This window comes from Centruroides sculpturatus, unplaced genomic scaffold (genome assembly GCF_000671375.1).
Source record: "Centruroides sculpturatus isolate CEXI.00-Female unplaced genomic scaffold, Cexi_2.0 scaffold1007, whole genome shotgun sequence".
Taxonomy (NCBI): Eukaryota; Metazoa; Arthropoda; class Arachnida; order Scorpiones; family Buthidae; genus Centruroides; species Centruroides sculpturatus.
The window spans coordinates 25,431-47,899 of record NW_019385177.1 but is presented as its reverse complement, the minus strand read 5'-3'; the positions used below and the strand labels follow the sequence as shown (position 1 = coordinate 47,899).

The 22,469-nt window shown below is 31.2% G+C and overlaps 1 protein-coding gene across 1 annotated transcript in view; it reads left to right on the top strand.

Annotated features, from left to right (window-relative positions):
* LOC111635782 (RNA polymerase II-associated factor 1 homolog) overlaps window positions 1-15,077 on the top strand; it is a 29,705-nt gene extending 14,628 nt beyond the window's left edge. Inside the window, exons 6-13 of the mRNA XM_023380852.1 lie at window positions 3,622-3,727; window positions 3,990-4,058; window positions 8,095-8,181; window positions 8,329-8,447; window positions 13,007-13,132; window positions 14,237-14,339; window positions 14,449-14,530; window positions 14,647-15,077. Coding sequence (XP_023236620.1) covers window positions 3,622-3,727; window positions 3,990-4,058; window positions 8,095-8,181; window positions 8,329-8,447; window positions 13,007-13,132; window positions 14,237-14,339; window positions 14,449-14,530; window positions 14,647-14,993 — 1,039 coding nt within the window. The 3' untranslated portion in view covers window positions 14,994-15,077. The remainder of the gene's footprint in view (window positions 1-3,621; window positions 3,728-3,989; window positions 4,059-8,094; window positions 8,182-8,328; window positions 8,448-13,006; window positions 13,133-14,236; window positions 14,340-14,448; window positions 14,531-14,646) is intronic.
* The last annotated feature ends 7,392 nt before the right edge of the window (window positions 15,078-22,469 follow it).

The window sequence follows — 22,469 nt, the reverse complement described above, 5'->3', positions numbered from 1 at the left end:
ATACCGATTGATTTTCCCTTGTCTTCAGGTAACAATTTGAAGCTTTTCAGAGTGCTGGAGACATTGACATTGACACTCAACCCAGAATATACTCATCAGATAGTATTCCTCTGAACTTTGAAACTCTCCCTTGTAATTCCAGCCTTTTATTTTTCTGACAGAAACAATTCTTTTATAGTATTTGCGAGACTGTCGGGCGGGCATTCGTTTCGTTTTGTGTCGAAAGGTAAAATAGCAAAAGTAGAGAGTGGGCAGAAGATGCCTGATGTTGCTGGGCAGTATGGCTTGAACAGGTCCACAGTATGCCTCAGTTCAATCTTATCTAAGAAAGATACAGTATAATCAAGAAGACTCAAGCAGCTAAAGGAGTAACAAAAATCACTTCTGAGAAATAGAGAACATTGAAGAGCTTATATATAATAGAACCTGAAATGGATCTGACAACAGAAGAATGCCAAGAACTCTTGAACGAAGAACACCAAGAAACTCAGCGAGATATGTTTTATTATGAAAAAGAGAATTAATGTCAATATCTGCTATTAATTAAAGATCTTTTGAAGTGGGGGATGTCAGAACAACAGTCTTAGAATGGCATACAAACCAGGTTGAGGTTAATAGGCTTGGGATCTCTACAGTTACAATGCTATTAATTACTTATGAAAATCCTGAAGAAGAGAGAAAAGCAATTGACATTAGACAGATTCTTTAACCCCACAAACAAAAAGACATAACTAATAAAAATGCAAGACTGCGTATATATGTATTTTTATTATTACATATAAATGAACGTAGTAAGAAAGTATATATTTTTTATTTTTGGGGGTTTCCAGAATGAATTAATCAAATTCCCATACAAACATATGATAAATTGATAATTGGTTAATGAACAATTCAGATAGCAAACAAAGTCTTGAAATGGATTATGTTCATTAACCAATTACCCACTGTAAAAACCAACACAAAAAAAGGAGATTGTTTTTCTAAAAGCTTACAAAAATACATGATTTAATTTTCATTAAAAGTATTAATCCCTTAAATGTGACACATATGTCAGATAATTTACATTTTACTAAATTTTCTTCAGACAAGAACATTTTTCTTTTTAAAGGATATCTTCAATGGATATATAAAAAAATCTTAATTCAGTAGTTTTAATAGCGCAGAATAACTGAGATTTTCTAACAAAATATAATATAGAATTTTTTACATAATAGCAAATAAACAGGAAGAATTCATAAAAAATAATAGGAATGTTGAAAAATGATATCCAAAATTAGTAGCAGGATTTTTCCCAGCATGAAAGCTCAAAAATATTATTATGTGAGGATTGCCACAAGTCTTCACTATGTTAGTGATACCATGTTGTATACAGGTAGCCTGTATAATTTTTATATTGAATATAATTTGAGATTAAAATGATTTTTTTCTTGATTTATAGTTTTATTTACAACAGGATAATTTTTAAATTTTAGATAAACTATTTAAATTCATAGTTAATTGCTACTACTAATCAAAAAGTTAACTTGTCTCATTTACATGTTTATTTTAGAGATATTATTGTATTTATTTGGAAAGTTGAAATTTTATAAATCTACAAAAATAAATAATAAAAATCACTCATTATCAGAAATTTATGTTGAAGGCATAAAAACTTAGTAAAATGATGCAAACATTGTATAATTCCTGTTTTCCCCCTTCCTTCCTTGTTTACAGGTAGAAATTTATTTTGATTATTTTCACATTAATGTAATAATGTACTAAACTGGGTACAGTTTCTGTCTATAGTTAATTTTTTAATAGAACTTTCTAGTTTATAGGATAATTTTTCCAAATTACTATTCTAGATACAGAATGTTTATTGTAGTTTGATCTTATCTGTAATAATTTGAATTGTGAACTATAATTGGTGAAGATGTTAAATTTTCACATCTACTCTAATTATATATTGCATGTTAAATTTTTTATAAGAAAAATTAGATAATTATATAGTTTGTCTGGGAAGTGCATCACCCCCTTTTTTTATTATTGTAAATGAGATATCAAGACATTTTATGTCAGAATGCACCTTGTACTTGTACAGAGCATCAGTATGAGCTCCATCATTGTCATAGCTTAGTCTGATATGGCACCAAGTTCAGCAAGATGTTTTTCTTGGATAATCTGGTGTAAAAAGATAAAATGCTCTTATCATTGCATTTTTCAACTTTGTTTTGAATGCTGTTTACATGCTTTTTCCTTGAAAAGCCCACAAAATGTTGTCTGGCATTGTAAGGTCAGAACTCTGGTGACCATGGGAGAGAGAATGCCCATAGATCTGAATGTGACCACAGGGTCAGCACCTCCTTGGCACCTTGTCAGGACTGACACCACCGTGTCTGCTGGACGTGGAAATCTCAATGGTTGTTACGTTATTTATCATGCGAGTGTTTGTGGATTTCCAGACTCTGAATGGAGGCAGATGGAAACGATCGGAAGAAGTACACTCCACAAATTAACATTTAACAAAAATACCCTTTTATTGATAGATATTATTTACAAGTTCTACGAGATAGTGTTTACAAGTTTATGATCATTTCAGAAGCTTAGCACAGTGGCTGAAAAGTATTTTAGACACTTAGCACAATGGTTAAAGGGAGAGGGATAGAGAGAGATAAACTTAACGCAACCCTGACTGAGAGAGAGAGCTCACAGTAAGTTCACGAGATAATAAATACCTTAAAATACTCGTGAGTCCTAATCGTATCAATGTACAAATCGAGGAAAGGTCGGCAACTCAGTTCAGAGGGTAATCCTTTTTTCCACAGCTTCTTGGGTGGCGGCGAGTGGCGATGGCTAAAACAGCAGTTTGGAACACACACACTTAGGAAAAAGGGTTGATGATGACTGCTGCGGCTTGTTATCATCCTCTCCTTTTTAATTAGGGGCTCCTCCTGGGTTTTTCCCATGGCTTTGTTAGGAGGTTTAGTACATCGGGGCCAATAGTCACATTTTCACTCGTTGATTCCAGGTGACACATTCAACGTGTCATCTTCAACAAGGAAATAAGTCCGTGGGAAACAGTTTAATTATCCTTGATGATTTTAGCAAAACAACTTTAACTAAAAAGTAAATTGAACGAAAATTTCTTCAACAAATTTGGCTCTCACATGAAGCATCTCCAGCATATCCCTTTAGGAACAGTTTGTTCAAGTATCTGCAGCTTTCTCAAGGAGGAAGTCAGTCAGCAGCTCTACCACACAACCAAAGAGTTGAAGAATTTGGTGACAGGATTTTCTCTTCTCACACCGAATTATCTACAAACACATCTTAACAATCTTAAGAAACATCACAGACTACTGTAATCACAAATGAGCTCATATTTATGTTCTAGACAAGTATAATGTATGTTCTGATATATATCACTATCTCATTTACAAGAATAAAAAACTAGGTGAATGTCTTTCCAGACACTCTGTATAGTTTATTTTAATCTAAAGATCTAAAAAATAAAATTTTGAAAATTTGATATTATGCAATAAGTATGATGTATTGACTAGGAAATGCATTACATTATTATTTTTATAATTTTGACATGTGATTTAATATCAAAATATTAATTAATTATTTTTCTTTTTAACATAGAGTTGGTTATAATGTTAAAAAACTTTTCAAAGAGGAAAATTTATATATGGATCGTGAAAGTCAAATTCGTGCTATTAATAAGACATTTGAAGATGCCCAAAAACCAGTAAGAATCTGAATTTACTCTGTATTAAATATACATTTAAAAACTGCAAAGATAAAATTCAACTTATGAATTATCATAAGTTGAATTTTATCTTTGCAGTTTTTAATTTTAATTATCATGATCAATATCGCTTATTGATGATGATTATTCTTAAAGCAATATAATATTTTGAATAATTTATATAAAAGCAAAATTTGCATACTATTTTTTATTAATTTTTATTTAAGTATTTGGAGTATTTATCATCATTTTGTTTTTATAGATAGAAAAGCATTACACTAAACCAGGTGTCGTACCTTTAGAAATATTACCTGTATTTCCTGATTTTGAGGTGTGTATTAAATTTTTTGATTAATTTAAAGATCAAATTATTTTTATAAATAATTTTGCATTTTTAAATTTGTAATATCAAAAGTTATGAAAAACAAACTTAAAGATGATTTGCCATAAGCATGTATAATATGATATTACATTTTATATTGGATAGGATATATGAATTAGTAATATAATTCTTATTGGATTGTGTTTATTGTAACTTTTAATAGGTATTAGTTTTAATATTAATGCATTCTTATTATTGAATAAATTTTCTCTATATCTAATTTTATAATAATGTCTTTTTTTTAATTTTCCATTTTTACATCTAAATATAAATGGGCAAATTGCCTAGAATTTTTTTAATTGATATATTGCAGAATTTTTTGAAACACGCTCTGTTAATTTTCTAAACTTGTTAAAAATAGTGATATTTATACATGCTAGGTAATTGCTTAGGAATGTTCTTTCTTATTATTCAATTTGTCTTTATTGAACTGCAATTTGAAAAATTGTTCTATAAATTCCCACTGTTGTCCATCTGTTCGACTTTCCTTAACCTGTCCTGCGTTGTTCCTGAAAATTTTCGTGTTGACCTCATTGATCCCAAAAATATTTGTTTCTGCATCAGAACATTTTTTAAACATTAGATGTCGCTACTTATATGGAGTTCCGAAATAAGTGACTCATATCAGAAGAATCGTTATATTATCTAGTTTTTGCATAGCAGGATATTGAAATTCTAGGAATAGTTCTTTATTAGAAATCGCAAAGGAAATTAGACCGTTAGTTTGTCTCTGTTTCAACATGGCAACGAGTAGTAGATATAGCACTCTAAACAAGTCAGAAGTGATCGAATATTTATTTAATTTAGGTTCTGATGAATCTGAATTTTCAGACAGCAACGGCAATTACATACCAGATCAAAATGTAAGTGATGACAGTGGTGATTTTGATCCTGAAATACCATCCACAAGTGGATATAGAGGCAGATCAAGCGGTAGTACTCAAAGTAATAGTGCTAAACGTCCACGATTTAGTAGTGACGATGGATGGATTCGAACAAACTTCATAAGCCCTCAAGTGAAGATATACATAAGCCCTCAAGTGAAGAAGACCAGCAGGAATACGATGTAACTTACAGAGTGATGCTACACCGTTCAAGTGTTTTAGTATATTTTTTGATGATGAACTTGTCGACAAGATTGTTTCACAAACAATTATGGTAATAGTTTGCTGAACTGTGACAATTTACGAGAGAATAGTATAAAAAACTGGAAACCAACAACAAATCCAGAAATAAGAGAATTTCTAGGACTTACAATGGTCACAAATATCATTTAGAAAACCATGCCTAAGCATGTATTTTACAATTGAAAATGTTTCTTCGACACCATTTTTTTGAGTGCGATGTCGAGCAATCGCTTTCAACTTTTATTGTTTCCTCTGCATTTTATGGACAATAATCAAGCTTCGTGTGGTGATAATCGACTGCATAAATTATGCAGTATTATTGATCATTTATGCCACAGGTTCAAAAATATATTTTCCTCTGGGATGTATATCTGTGTAGGTGAAAGTCTTGTGCTATGGAAGGGAGATTGGGATTTAGACAATATGTACCAAACAAGCATGCTCATTTTGGAGTGAAAAGCTTCAAAATTTGTGAATCACGAACAGGATATGTTTGTGACTTTATAGTTTACACTGGAGCTACTACTGAATATGGAAATTTTGAAGGTGGGTAAGATGAGAAGGTTGTGCTAACCTTATTAGAACCGTTGTTTGGTAAAAATCACAAGTTTTTTTAGATAGGTTTTTCACCTCGCCGACCTTAGGTTTGTTTCTCCAGAAGCATTTCTGCTATGTATTTGGAACGGTAAACAAAAATCAGATAGGAATGCCATGCAATTTTCCTGGCAGTAAATTGAAAGAAGGGGAATTTGTAACCTGTCAGAAAGATGAATTGTCTGTGTTCTGTTGGAAAGATAAAAGAGATGTTGCAATTCTAAGTACGATGAGTGACAACAAATTTTCTGATTCAGGTAAATGTAGGAAGAAGTAATAATGAAGGAGAAGTAATAATGAAACCTAATTGTATTTTAGATTATAATTGTAATATGGATGGTATCTATCTCTGTGACAGAGTACTACACAATTATCCATTCATGAGAAAAACAGTAAAATGGTAAAAAAAAAGTGTTTTTTCATATGATGGATATTACACTGTATAAAGCTTGTGTTTTATATTGACAACATACAAAAAAACAAATATCATTTTTTGATTTTTGATTTTGATGTCTGTTATCATAGAAGTGATAAAGAAGTATCACACAAGCAGACATCTAGCTTGCCGCAGTCGACCGTCACATGAAAATCTGTTACGTTTATCTGAACGGCATTTTCCCAGTTTTATACCACCAACAGAAAAAAAAGAAACATCCATCCAGAATATGTAAAGTATGTTCAGCGAACAAAAAGCATGCAGAATCACGTTATCAGTGTGTGCAGTGTAATGTTCCACTAGGTGTTGTTTCTTGTTTTGACATATATCTCACTAAAATTAACTTCTGAAATAAATTTTTTTGTTTTTTACATTCCCTAATATGTCTATTTTGTATATGAAAAATATAAAGTAATTTAGAATGATACAATAGCCACAATTATTATTTTTCTAAAATGTGTGATTGTGTTAGGCTTAACATTGAAAAACTTCAGCGTGGAGCGACACGTGACGGAGAAAATATTCAACATCAAAATAGGTTAATCTTGAAAATGGAATTAGATAAATGAAAGACGAGACTGGATATTTATGAAAACCTTAGGAGCAGGAGGCCCTGATTAAATATGTACAAGCTTCTGATGCAAACTGGAAGTCATGTTATTTCAATTCAAAAATTTTCCCCTGAAAGGTGTTAGATGACTGGCACAACTCTATTGTTAAAGGAAAAGTATGATGTACAGGGACAAGTCAATACTAATTTCAGATGGAGAGCATATAATTTAAATTAAATAAATTAAAAATATGATTAAAAATTGTAGCCCAGTAATGTCCTTCTTACACTATTTTATTAATAGTAGACTTTTTTAATGGATATCAATGAACATTTGCTTTTAAATAGTTATTGAATATTAATTATTATTTTTTAAGAAACGTAAATTAATAGGCAACAGTAAGATAAAATAGTACCTTCATTATGTATACAAATTATAATTTTATTATTTTATTTCTATATTAGATGTTATATATATACACACAGGATTCCTACACACCTGGAAAGTTGGGGATTTTCATTAGTGTTTAGAAAATCTCATGGAAAGTCAGGAAATTTGCCTCCTTGGCTGCCTTGTTTGAGTTTTTTGCTGACAGTATGCTTGATTAAGTGTAGCCATCTGCAGGCAGCAAGAAGTAATGTGGTGCAATACAACTTACAAAAAGAGGTGCAGAATATTGTCAGGACAAATTTTACCAAAACTACTCATACACAATTTTCTCAAAAGTTCACAAATTACAAAAAATGATAAATAATTTAAATAGTATTTATTTCTGATTTTTTTCCAGTTTATTAGTATTTTATGAAGTTCAGGAAATTTATTAAGGGATGCATTTAATGAATATATACTTTTGTATATAACTGGATTTGTTAATGAATAATAAATAAATAATTGCTTTTTTCTGTTTTTCAAAGCCATGTAGATTTATATTTATGAATTAATAACAGAGTAAACTACTTTAATTTAATAAAGCATTTTATTTTTAGTTTTAATAATTTGTCAATTGTAAAAAAATATATAACTATTTAATTAGAAAAAATAACTAATTAAAAAGTCGGAGAAGCAATAGTGTATATATGCATAGTAAGTCAAATACTGTTTTATTTTATCAATGTGCCATACTGTAAGGGATGTGAGTGTCAGGAAATTTGTACAAAGTTGGTCAGGGAAAGTCATAGAATTTAAAACAAAAATTTGAGTAGGAACCCTGTATAACCCTGTATTTATATTATTTATTATTTTGTTTTATAATTCAATTTAATAATTGATGCTTACAGCTTTGGAAATATCCATTTGCTCAAGTAATGTTTGATACAGCACCAGCTCCAATGACTCAAATAGAAGAAATGTCACAGGCTATGATCAGTCACAAATATCATTTAGAAAACCATGCCTAAGCATGTNCTCAAATAGAAGAAATGTCACAGGCTATGATCAGGTATTATCAAAATTTTATAATTCTAAAATAATTTATATATATTAATATATATATAATTATATTTTTATATTTTAGAGGTGTAATGGATGAAAGTGGAGAACAGTTTGTAGCTTATTTCTTACCCACAGAGGAAACAATTGAAAAAAGGAAGAGAGATTCTGAAGAAGGAATGGATTATATGGATGAGGATGAGTAAGATGTTTTATTTTATATACAATTCACTAGATGAAATATTAATATAAATTTAATTTCTTATAAAGTCATTATATTTAGAAAATGAATGAAAATTTTGTATAAAAATTATCAGTATTTGTAGCAAAATTTTTTAAACAAAAATGTAAATATTTAATAGTTATATAAATGAGATATGGTGCTAGAAGTTAATCCCATTATAAGTGATTTTCTTGCCAAATAAATATGGGAGGATACTCTATGGCCTTTAAGTCTAAACTCAAACTTAGAAAGTGTCAGTTTGCATGTTCAGTCAGTCAGTACATAGACATTTTAAAGTGGGCATGATATCAGGTTTTCAGATTAATGTCCAGTTCACAAATCAAGTAATGTACTGTACAAGTTTCTTGTAAAATGAATAAAATTTGGACTAGCTTTCCAATTGTTGAAGGAGTTGTGTGGAAATATGACATGTTATGTGTTTAAATGATTGAATAGCAAAAGTAATTCAGTAAAAGCTGATAAAATGACACTGAATGTCCTGAATGACAGAGTACAGGCAAACCTCGATTTATGAGGAGGATGCATTCCATGAAGTTACTTCATTAAGCAAAACTTTGTTTTCAGATTGAAAATATTATGACCTTAAAGGATACATTCATTCCTTAAGAAAATGAAAGATATTTTTTGGGAAAAGAAAGGTTTTATTAAATAAAAAGTCAATATTACATACCAAACAAATATAAAATCACATTTCAAAATATGGACATAAAATTGATTGTTTATGCTTATTGTCTCTTTCATTTAACAATTGCCTATACCAATTTATTGCATTTAACACTGATTGCTTAATGATAACACTTCTTTGTAAATCGGGACCATTTTCACCAAAAAAATTTAAAACATTTTCAATGTCATTCAAGCACCTTTTTAAATCTTTGGTTGCTAACACTTTTTCAGTAGGAACTTTTTTAATTTCATCTTCACTTGCTTTGGTTTCATTGCTAACAAGTTTTTCCAAATCGTCCATTGAAAAACCATCATCTTTTGCATTTAATAAATTTGTTACATCCTCTTTGTCAACATTTTCAAAACCTATTGATTGAGCCATCTTGATAACATTATTTCTAATCTTTTTAATGTTATTTTCTTCTTCTAGTACAACTTCTGGCCATAATTTGCACCAAACTACATTTAAGAGTTTCTGAGTGGCATCTTCCAAGAGCTATTAATGTTTTCAATAGCATCTTTAATGGCATAGCTTTTCCAAAAACTTTTAATTGTCATTTGTTATTTATCTTCTAGTTTGATTAAACTGCATAAGGTACAATACAGATAAAATGCATTAAATGTTACTATCACTCCTTGATTCATTAGTTGAATCAGGAAAGTTGTGTTTGCTGGAAGAAAAACAACTTTGACAGGAATGCATGTGTCTAATGTATTAAGCATGTCCTGGAGCATTGTCCAACAACAACAGTGCTTTTTCTTCAAAATCATTTCTTTGGCAATATTTTTTCACTTCTGGACAAAAATGATTAACAAACCAATCAGTAAATAATTCATTGGTGATCCATACTTTTCTGTTAGCTTTCCATATTATAAGTAGATTTGTTTTTATGATACCTTTTAATGCCCTTGGATTTTCTGAATGGTAGACTAATAACAATTTTGATTTAAAATTGCTAGAGGCATTTGATCCAAAGAATAACATTAAATGGTCTTTGGCTGCTTTGAACCTAGATGCTAATTCTTCTTCAATAGAAATGAAGCTTTTTGATGGTAGCTGTTTTCCAGAACAAACTGCTTTTGTCAACATTGAACACTAAATTTGGTGAAAAATTTTTATGTTCAATTATTTCCTTTAGTTCTTCTGGAAACTTTTTCTCAGCTTCAACATCTGTACTTGTAGCTTCTCATGATAATTTTACACTATAAATTCTGGCCTGTTTTTTAAATTTCTCAAATCAACCATAAGAAGTCACAAAATTTTCCACAATTTTCTTCAGTTTGTTTAGATTTCAGGTGATTAAACAAAAATAATGCTTTTTCGTAAATCACCATTTTGATTAATGGCATATAACATTGTGACATGTCATCTATCGACAAACTTAACATTTTCCCCATTTTTCTAAAATTGAGCTCCTTAAGTGAGTTAATTTTGCTGCTGTAACATTTGTACAATTCTGAGCAGACTGTTTTATTCTTTCTGATTGACTAAGTGTTGTAGGTTTATTGTGAATTGAGTTGTTAATGTTCTATTCCTAAATAATCTGCCACATCAGATTTTCTTTCACCTCTTTCAATTGTATGATATTTAATTTTGTTTGTAAAGAAATTGATTTTTTTTTCCTTGATTCTGACATTTTAACTAAATAGGTAGAAAAACAAAATATTATGTATTAATATTTTACAAAATCTACAGTAATGTATCAGAAAACATGCTTTATTTATTGCAGTGCAGCATATTGAAACACACATTACAAACTGTAAGCAATGACAAAGCTACAACAATGATGCAAAACTGTTAAAACAGACACATTTGAAACTTGGGAGTATGTGATGAGTCACTTGTCATTAGCCGATCAGATGACTTTTGAACATAGACCTTCAAATTTTCATACTTTTATGTTAAATGGTATTTGAAACGGCAGATTTTGATATGTTGAGGCTTCATTACCAGAGGTACAGGCACACCTCAATTAACACTACATCAAAAATGGAAGAAAGTGTTGAAGGGAAAATGGGATAAATGATCAACCCATACTACTACAACCTGATTAAGCTGAAACACATGATTAGAGAAAGAAAACTAGATTTGTAGAAGGATAGGATTCTGTACCATGAAAATGCATCAGTCCATAACATACTTTGTTAAGAAGGTTTTGCCAACAAATGTATTATAGTTTTTGAACATCAATTCTGTTTATCTAATTTTAGTTATGCACAGTTTTTTCTTGAAAATGAAAAACAAAGAATAAAATCGAAATCAGTGCAGCAGATAAAAAAAGAAAACGGTCAGCTTACTGGACATGCTGACAGAAGAGTAGTTATTTTACTAAATTGCCAAACGATTGCCTAAATATTTTATATAGTTATTTTACTGCATCAAATAATGGAAGATCAAAATACAGCAGTATTTTGATGAAGAATGAAAGTATATTGAAGGAAACAAACATTAAAAATGTTGCATTTTAACTTTTTCCTTTGTCAATCTCCCATTATTGAATAGTTCCACTTTTTATAGTATAAATATTTTGTTTTCCATACATATGAAATTATATAAATTTAAATTACTTCTGGAGAAATATAAATTTATCGATTGGGCTGCAATTGAAAAAATTGTAGACTTTTATATATTCCCACTATTGTCTGTCTGTCTGTCTTTTTTTCTGTCCTTCCTTTATCTTGAGAACAGAGTTAGATAGATGAAAGATGATACCAAATATGGAAAGCTTGGGGCAGGAGCCCCCAATTAACTATATATGAACTTCTGGTTTGCACTGGAAGTCATGTTATTTCTATTAAAAAATTTTTCCCTGAAAGGAGTTAGATCATCATCACAATTCTATTGCTAGTGGGAAAATATGATGTACAGGGTCACAACACTACTAATTTGAGGTGGAGAACATATATTTTAAATTAAAAAAAATTAAAAATTGTGGCCTGGCATTGTGATGATGTCACAATAATAATTGCTCATTTTATATCTACATAAGCAAGTTTTCAGTTTTGGAATATCTTAAATTTATTTTAAAATTTCTATTAACTAAACCAGGGATTGGCAAACTACAGCCCGTGGGCCAAATCTGGACTGCAGCCTGTTTTCAATCCAGATTGCGGGTTAATATTGTATAATATTTACATGGAAAAATTGCAAGCGAATCAAATAGGGATGTGTGGCCAGTCCTATCTCTGATGGCACCTTTGTCTTAAGGGTTATATTGTTATCAAATTGCATTTGCTTTGAGTAGAAGTACCTATTAAAAAAATATAGCTATTTGAGTTTACAACATGGCCCACTGAACCTGATTTTTTTTATGATCTGGTCCTTTTCTAAAAAAGTTTGTCGACTCCTGAACTAAACTTTGAATAAGGAATCTTTCTAATTATATATAACCCACCCTCTATGCTATTGCTGTATATATTACACTGATTATAAATAGTCAACTATTTATGTACAGTACTTTCTTTAATAAATATTGATAAATAAATATTTTTAAAAAAAATTTTTAATTTTGAAAAAGAATCATCTTAAAAAGGTTTTTAAATTTGTTGATTCTTAAAATTTGAAATTTGATTTTATTGTTGTAATACAGTGTTTATTAGAATGTGATTTCGTTTCTATTTTTTGATATTGTGATTTTTGTATTAAAAGTAAAACTAAGGAATTTTTGAAATAATTTTTATTATTATAAAAATATAACTTTAAAGTATGTTTTTTTCAATTTTCAAAATATTTACTATTTAGCAATTTTATGAAAACATTATTAAAATTATTAATACTAATTAAATTAAATTTGATTATTAACAATCTGGATATATTTAATACATATTAAATTATGATTTTCTTTTTTCAGATATGAGTACAAAATGGCACGTGAATATAATTGGAATGTTAAGAATAAGGCTTCGAAGGGTTACGAAGAAAATTATTTTTTTGTATTTCGTGATGGTGCAGTATATTACGATGAATTGGAAACTAGGTTTGTTTTCTTTTAGGTCTTATTATATATTATGAGACACTGTCTGAAATAGAATTTTTATTAAATTTTTTTAAAAGATAAATAATATAAAAGTTAAATAATATCATTTCATTAAATTTTCATTGAACTCACTCATATTTTAAATGTTTTTTTTATAATCATTGATCTCTTTTTGTTATGTAATTATTTTGAATTTGTGGGATGAATAAAAACAACAAAAATTGCTGTTTGTATTCATGCCATGCAACTTTTTTCAATACCAATGGTTTAAAATTTGAAGAAGTCGAAGATATGGCTTAGAAATAGTTAAATATATGAATTTGTATGTTTTACCTATTGGTCTTGATTTATTTTAGTCAGGACACTTCTCTTAAACTTGGTGATTTCTCTGTAGTGAAGGTATATGGAAAGTAAAAAGACTCCAGTAGACTGTATGTTGCCAAAGTCTGCCAAGTTGAAGGATATAAATATGTGGGGCACTTTCTACAATACTACAGAAAAGAATTTTTGGAGATGTGTGAGAAATTTTGCTTTGTATATGTGGGTTCTTGGGAAACTATACCTCCATTAACAGCTCTTTGGTATACTTAAAAACTTGTTTTCCTGATAATGACTTTAGTGGCTTGAATAATTTTTGAAAGCTTTTCTGTTTTTATTTATGTAATCATTTTTCAGATTATCAAAGCAACTTAAGCAGTGTTTTTATAAAAACTGTTTTCTTTCAGTGTAAGTTCTAATGTGCATAATATCAGGTCTATGTAACTAACAAACAGCTTTTGGAAAGAGAGAGCATTTTCTTTCAATTCTCTAATTCTAAAATGGAATCAAACATGATCTTTAAGTTTGTAATCTTTTGATTCCTTTGTATCATGTAATAAAGTTGTTAAAGGGGATAAGACCAATTTTTTAAGACAAATTACAAGGTATATCATTTAACATTATTAGAGTTACATAATCATTTAGACAGAGAAGTGTTTCTACTCACCCCAATTTTATGGTTATAAAATGAAAATTAATGCAGAAATTTAAGCGTGAAAAACATTTAATGTAATTAATTAACGAGCAGATATAACTTGTTAATGTATATTTATTGTTTAATATCAGGGTAAGACTAAGTAAACGTCGCTTGAAACCAGGAGTACAGCCAAACAATTCCAGATTGGTAGTACATCACAGAGCATTAAATGAAGCTGAATTAAGAACTCAGGTTGTGTTTTTAGTAGTGTTGTAAATCTGATAATAAATTAATATCTTGATAATCCCTTCAAAAGAAGGATAAATAAGGTGATAATAAAGTTTCTTGTGTTTACTATTAGGAAGTACGAATGACTCAATTAGAACCACCTCAAGAAGAGGAGGAGGAGGAAGAAGAAGAAGAAGTCAGAAATGGAACAAAAGGTTACAGTCAATTTAAATTTGTTATAAAATATCTTTTTAACAATCAAGTAATCAAAAATTATTTAGCTATAAAATTTTACTGGAAATTATAACAAAATATATTCTCTCTATCACAGAAGTGTCTGAAGGTGAAAGTGATAAAGAAGACAGACAAGAAGAGGACAAACAAGAAGAAAAAGATGAAGACGAAGAAGAGAAAATGGATGTAGACGAAGACGCCGAAGAGAGAGAGAGCCAAGAAAACGAAGAGGATGAAGAAAAAGAAAATGCAGATAAAGATAAAAACTCTAAATCAGCTAGTAGTAGTAGTAGCGAGTCATCTTCATCAATGTCATCATCAAGTGAAAGCGAAAGTGAGGCCGAAGAGGAGGAGGAGGAGGAAGAAGAGGAGGAAGAGGAGGAGGAAGATCAGAAGAGGAGAGACGAAGAAGAGATCTTTGGTAGTGCAAGTGATAGTGATTGATATATCAACGACAAAGAGAAATAAATTGGATTTAAGTCTTTATAAAAAAAAAAAGTATTGTAAATAACTATTTACTATTTCTTTTTAATAAAAAAAAATATACCTTACATCAAAGTTTTATTTATTTATGTAAATATATTTAAACTGATATTAAGCAGAAAAAATTATTATATGGCAAATTGATGATTTAAAATGAATTGAAAACTGTATATGCTATATACAGAAGTAATTTCTTAAATTTAAGAAGAAAGTGGAGATTTTTATCTCAATTAATCTTGTTAATTTTTAAGTAAGATACAGAACAAACTATTAAATTAATTATAATAATCTTTTGGTTTAAGAGTTAAATTTGAAGAATACTTAGTTTTTATGGAATAGGAACTACAGAAACAAATTTTCTCCTTTGGAACAAACCCGAGTCTCTTATCATGCCTAGATTAACAATGGGATCAAAAATCTTTTTATTTAATATGATCTTTCAGCATTTCTTTACACAAACTTAGGCCCTCCTCAGACGAACAGAAACACTAAACATTTTAACTGATAAACTTTACAATACCTCCAACACAAAACAAATTAACCTGATTACGTGCAATGTCATTTATTGTATATTTAAGTGGACAAATGTGAATTTACATTTTGTCATTATGTTGGCTGGGTGTAAAGTAAGTAGGCATTGAGAAATTACTATAATTTTTGTAATAATAATGTAGTCGTAATAAAATCTGTGCATGCATGTACAAAATCAATGGCATTTTATAATTCCTGCATCTGTGTTTAGATAAGTTTCCTTTCTTCATTCCATTATGGTTGTCGAAATGCTTTGTTATAATGTACAGTACCATATCTCTTACATAATATATTTCGGTGAGATATTGATATTCGATGTAGAGTTGTAGACCATTTTGTTCACGACGCGTTTTAGGATCTTAATAGCCAATTATCTCAAACAGGACTGGCAGGCTGCCGGATCTCAACAAATCTAGCGAAACTCGAGCCAAAGGTTATTCATATAACAGGAAAGGTGGATGAGAGACCGAGAAAGTCACACTTTGAATGAGTCAGTGCTGGTTCCTGTAGGTATGCAGTACTGTAAATATAATAACCAACAGACTTCTGCCTGTCATTATTTAACTCTTTGGGGGAGAACTTTTTGAATCGTATAATTAATCGGGACATTCTGTCCTAAGCTTTCTATATTTGGTTTTGATTTTCACGTATCGAACTCAGTTCTCGAGATTAAAGGAAGGACGGACGACAGTGGAAATTTATAGGTCTACAATTTTTTTCAAATTGCATCTCAACTGAAATAGAGATTAGCACCAACGTTATTAATTTAAATATTTATATTTAAATTTTTATATACACATACGTATATATTATATTTATATACTAAACAAGTCGAAAGGCCCGTTGCAAGCATCGGGGTATACTAAATTACAAATAAAAATAATAATATACTGTAAAAATATAAAATAATTTATATTGTTAATTTAAATAATAGCTAGGGGCGCCCATAGTGGCCATTTATGGCATACCGTGACAGAAAATGCCCATTTTCAGCTTTATATAGTAGATAAGAAAAATTTCATTTTAATTTAATTAATTTGCAACTTGTATTTTATGGCGGCGCAGAAATATAACTTTGAACAAACGCTCGATTCGAATAAAATTAAAATAAATACTGTATATACAATTATTATTATTATGGATTTTTTTAAACCTATCTCAACACACTAGTAGGCTTTCAAGCGTTGGCTTAGATTTTGAATTTACTCGCGATCAGCATTGATAGGAGCACAGTGGTGTGCCGTGACATTTGATGATAGGGAAGCTGTGTTTCAGTAAGAAGCCGACTTCCAGGGGTAATCAGTTAATCGCGCGTCAGTGATGGTCTAGGATCCATTCGTATTCGTTTGTTCGATAAGCCAGTAAAAACAGTAGACTTCTCTAAATGTATTTTTAATATCACAATTACATTCCGAATCGCTAGCCACGATATAAGGGCTAAAATTAAAAATTATAAAAACTTGGTGAAATAAAATGTGTGGTGGATATACATACCTGGTACAAAATATTCTTTATTTGTATGAATATAATTTTAAAGAAAATTATAATTAAATATAGCTTTGTAAAGAAACGTACATAAAAATATAAAATATTTTTTACTTTTTAAATCTTAAAACAATTAGTCAAATAGCTCCGTAGGAGTGACTAATGGATGGAATTGGAGACGGTCCTGGTAGGTGCATGCGCGCGGGCTGCCAAATCCCGAGGGTGCCAATACTGATCAATGTCAAATGCATCTTTTGTCGCATCACTAGTGTATCTCAAAGGACGCGACAGGGTTATTATACATTTTAAACGTTTCTCGCCATAGCTGTAAAAATCTAAATATGTTAAACTTAATAGATTGTCCGTCGTTCGTTTTCTAACTAATTCGTTTTAGGATCAGGTGTTGTCCACGGAAGTTTCCAAAATTTACAACTTTTCGGTCACTCTCGTCGAAGTGGAAAAATTTTTGTGTTTATTACATCTAATATTACGAAGAAATCAGTCCCCACTGTACTCGGCTAGAAATTGGTTCGGTTAAGCTTTTGTTTAATTAAAATTCCAGTATTTTCAGAAAGGTTTTATTTATATCCCTAATTCCCTAATCTCTTAATTATTTAACTATTTCTTAAGTACGAAATAAGTCGAAACCGGTTAATTCGTACTTGAATATTTGTAGTCTCGGGAAAAAAGTGGAAAAACAAATTTTTACGACAACGGATATATAAATCGTAAATTTAAGGAAAATAAATTCTAGAGCTTTTTCTGTACCTCTTGCATCTCTCTCATCCATTAAATTTAATCGTAAATGATACTGCCAAAGTAACAGTTAATTTTTTATTCACGTAATGGGGAAGGGCAGCCAAATATCTAGCAAGGAGGCGGCTAACAGCCCAGAACCGGTCCTGGATAGAATCATTGGAAGCGTTATACGACATTTTGATGTGTAGCATCCACCAGCTAAATCGCCTGAGGTGGGCTACTTTAAACCATTCAGATACTGTACTGTATTTTCTCCATGGAAGTTGTCCCGTATTCGACAATACAGCGCTTCCATTCCGCCACTGATATTCGAATATACAATAGCAATTTTATCATTTTTTCACATGTAGTATATAAATTTGTAATAAAGATACATAATGCGGTTATAATAAAATATTAATTTTAACTAATTTAAAGTACGTTAAAATATGAAAATAATCGCGTAATATGTATTTATATTTTAGTAAATACAAGGGAAGGCACTGCTAAAATACCATATAATGTGTCTTTTACGACTCCATATCATCGCATTCACTGTCTAATAATACCATATTTGAGTTTTTGCCATAGTACATTTATTTTACTTCTCAACCCATTTTCTGCTGTAAATATGAACTTAAATAGTTGAAATTTCTGTTTTAAACTAATCTAATTCTTTCTCTTTTCTCTCTCTAACAGCCCAAATCTGAATTCCATAAACTAAATCTTCTATCGACTTTTTAATTTCCCTCTCTGTAAATCAGTTCCTAACTTCTTATGGCTCAACTTTAATTACTTTCTATCTCATTAACACAATATCAATTACGAATAACATAAACCATAACTCATTTCTCACCCCATCCTGCAATGATTCGCCTAATATTAATAAGATATGGGCTTAAACTCGATAAACTATAAAGTCTATCCTAAACCCCTAAAACTTTTATTTTCCTTGTTATCAATACTTTCCTTGTTATTCGAGTAAATTTTTTACGAAATTTCACGAAATTTACGAGACAGAAGACGTCATCGACGACAACAATTAGATTCCAGCTTTAGCGGCGATTGTTACCGAATAGACAATGCAAACGTCAATTGTTGCTGGGCGGAATACTGACGCCATTTTCGTCGCCATCGCCGGCAGTTTCCAAGAAAAATACCGAAATTTTTTCTAGTTTTAGAAGAAATAACGGAAGAAAAAGCTGAGAAATTGCAGAATAATAGAGGGAAAAGGGAAAGACAGAAACACCGTATTTTAGTAAAGGAAATAAAACTGAAATGGAATATTTGGAAGTCGACATTAGCCAACTAACAACAAATTGCTATGGAAGGAAGCCATTTTAAACGAATTCGTATAGCGTGTAAGTCACTTTATTTAATACTAACAGATGAGCCCGGCATTGCTCGAACAAAAAGTAACAATAGCAAAAATTAAATATTAGATTATAGCAGATCTTACCCGTTTTCACCGAGTGCAAGAATTAGGTCTAATTAGAAAATTTTTAGAAGGGTCTAAAAATATGTTCGATTTCCCCCATAAATGCAAAAAAAAACACATCTAAAATAGTACATAGAAACAAAACACCTTAATTTACAAGCCCGATTTACAAGCCCAAGGCTGTCTTCAGGTCAAAAAACGAAAATGAAACAGATACGTTCCATGCATAGAATACAAACATTTAAATCAAAATTTAGAACAAAAAACTTTTTTAAATTATACAAGAAAAACAGAGGAACAATTAAAATTAACAGAAAATAAATTGTCATAATTTTTCTAATAATTTTAGTCCGAGTTTTAAGTGAACTTCAAGCGTCTATTGGAGTCGTTATTTAAGACTTTTCTTTCTTTGTTCCTTTCATACGGCTTGAGTAATCCCATAATAGTGCTTTTCTTGTAAACTAGGGTCTGGGCTACTTGCAAAATTCTATCAATTTCTTTATTTCTGTCACCAAAGAAATTGATAGAATTTTGCAAGTCTATTGTATTATTTGCTGAGCACTTTTAATATTAAAACAGTACAGTAGAAGCCGAGTTCTTTGGGGTAATCCTTAACTCCCTCTGTCTCCCCCGCAGTGGGAATTTCGAAAAATCCCCTCTTAGTGTATGTTCTCATGAAGTACCTTAACTGTGTACCAAATTTCAACTTTCAACTCCTAACCGTTTGGGCTCTGCGCTTATAATTATTATTATTATCATTATCAACCCATCGCGATTATATAATAAATGTTATGTAAATTATTCGAATATTTTCGTGCGTTTTCTTAAGGGAATTTTGTTCCCATAAGGAAACACAATATAGCATAAAAGAATACTTTATGGATAGAGTTTTCTCTTACAGTAGATTTAAACCTCGCCATAACACTTCGACTTATTTCCCACTACCATTATCATCAGTCATGTTTGTTTAGTTAAGTTATAGCAATACAACACCTGGGCGATCTGCCTAGCGAAAAGCCTTCAGGGAAGAAAATAAAGCCCGCTTAGGGGGAAGACAGAAGATACGAACACGGGCGAAGACGGCCGACTTCCCCGTGAAAATAAAGCCCGCGTAGGGCGAAGAGAGAAGATACGAACACGGGCGAAGACGGCCGACTTCCCCGTGAAAATAAAGCCCGCGTAGGGCGAAGAGAGAAGATACGAACACGGGCGAAGACGGCCGACTTCCCCGTGAAAATAAAGCCCGCGTAGGGCGAAGAGAGAAGATACGAACACGGGCGAAGACGGCCGACTTCCCCGTGAAAATAAAGCCCGCGTAGGGCGAAGAGAGAAGATACGAACACGGGCGAAGACGGCCGACTTCCCCGTGAAAATAAAGCCCGCGTAGGGCGAAGAGAGAAGATACGAACACGGGCGAAGACGGCCGACTTCCCCGTGAAAATAAAGCCCGCGTAGGGCGAAGAGAGAAGATACGAACACGGGCGAAGACGGCCGACTTCCCCGTGAAAATAAAGCCCGCGTAGGGCGAAGAGAGAAGATACGAACACGGGCGAAGACGGCCGACTTCCCCGTGAAAATAAAGCCCGCGTAGGGCGAAGAGAGAAGATACGAACACGGGCGAAGACGGCCGACTTCCCCGTGAAAATAAAGCCCGCGTAGGGCGAAGAGAGAAGATACGAACACGGGCGAAGACGGCCGACTTCCCCGTGAAAATAAAGCCCGCGTAGGGCGAAGAGAGAAGATACGAACACGGGCGAAGACGGCCGACTTCCCCGTGAAAATAAAGCCCGCGTAGGGCGAAGAGAGAAGATACGAACACGGGCGAAGACGGCCGACTTCCCCGTGAAAATAAAGCCCGCGTAGGGCGAAGAGAGAAGATACGAACACGGGCTGAAGACGGCCGACTTTCTTGTTGTTAGAAATATATTTTAACAATACGTAAAGAATTGTTACAATATATTGCTGCTTTTTCTATTGTAGATCGACATTTTTTAGCAGAATTTTTTCCTTCAATTTTCACTTCTTTTTTTTTATTGAGGTTTCCGGACAGAATTATGATTAAGTAATCTTCAGTAATGTAAGTAAATTATTACATTTGATTTATAAGAAATTAAAATAGAATGTAAAATTGAAACACATGTGTAATTCTTTTAATGTTGAATTAAATTAATTTATCAGATAATAACAACAGATATTGTATCAAAAGATTTTAAAGAAAAAAAGGATTCAAACCTAATAATATTTATTTCTAAATACAATATGATTATAAACTAATATCTGTATTTTTTATTGAAAATAATCATTATTGCAATATAATTTAAATATATAAAATTAATATTTAGAAATGAACTGTGAAAAAAAAAAACATTTAAAATTAATTCATAAACTGTCAGAATACATCTGTATTCATTAATTTTAAACTTACTTATTATTATTATTTTTTTAATTTTTGCTTTTTATTGCATGTCACAAGTGATCAATAATCAATATGTAGCTGATTTGTGGCAGGACTCTCAAAATTCCTTACCTGTAATATCTGGAATAATTTTTAACCATGCTCGGTAGCTTCAATAATTGCGTAACGCCGGGTTGTGCAAAAATTGGGCAAGGATACAAACGAGTACGAAGTTTGCAAGTATGTAGGTTTTTTTCATAAACCTGATTATTAAAGCCAAACGAACTGCCGAATTATCGGGCTAATATATAAGCTTGATGTTTGTATTAAAGCAGCCGCGGTAGACAAATCAAGAATACTACAGAGCGAAAGAAGTACTACAATCTGGAAAACGAACTCGAAATCTTTCAGACTACAAGTGAAAAAACACATAACATCTGTCTTCTCTTATATTCATTAAACACGATTCCACTCACATTAATTGAATCGGAAAGGGCATTTTCGGTAGCAGGACTTTTCTTTAGTAANATACGAACACGGGCGAAGACGGCCGACTTCCCCGTGAAAATAAAGCCCGCGTAGGGCGAAGAGAGAAGATACGAACACGGGCTGAAGACGGCCGACTTTCTTGTTGTTAGAAATATATTTTAACAATACGTAAAGAATTGTTACAATATATTGCTGCTTTTTCTATTGTAGATCGACATTTTTTAGCAGAATTTTTTCCTTCAATTTTCACTTCTTTTTTTTTATTGAGGTTTCCGGACAGAATTATGATTAAGTAATCTTCAGTAATGTAAGTAAATTATTACATTTGATTTATAAGAAATTAAAATAGAATGTAAAATTG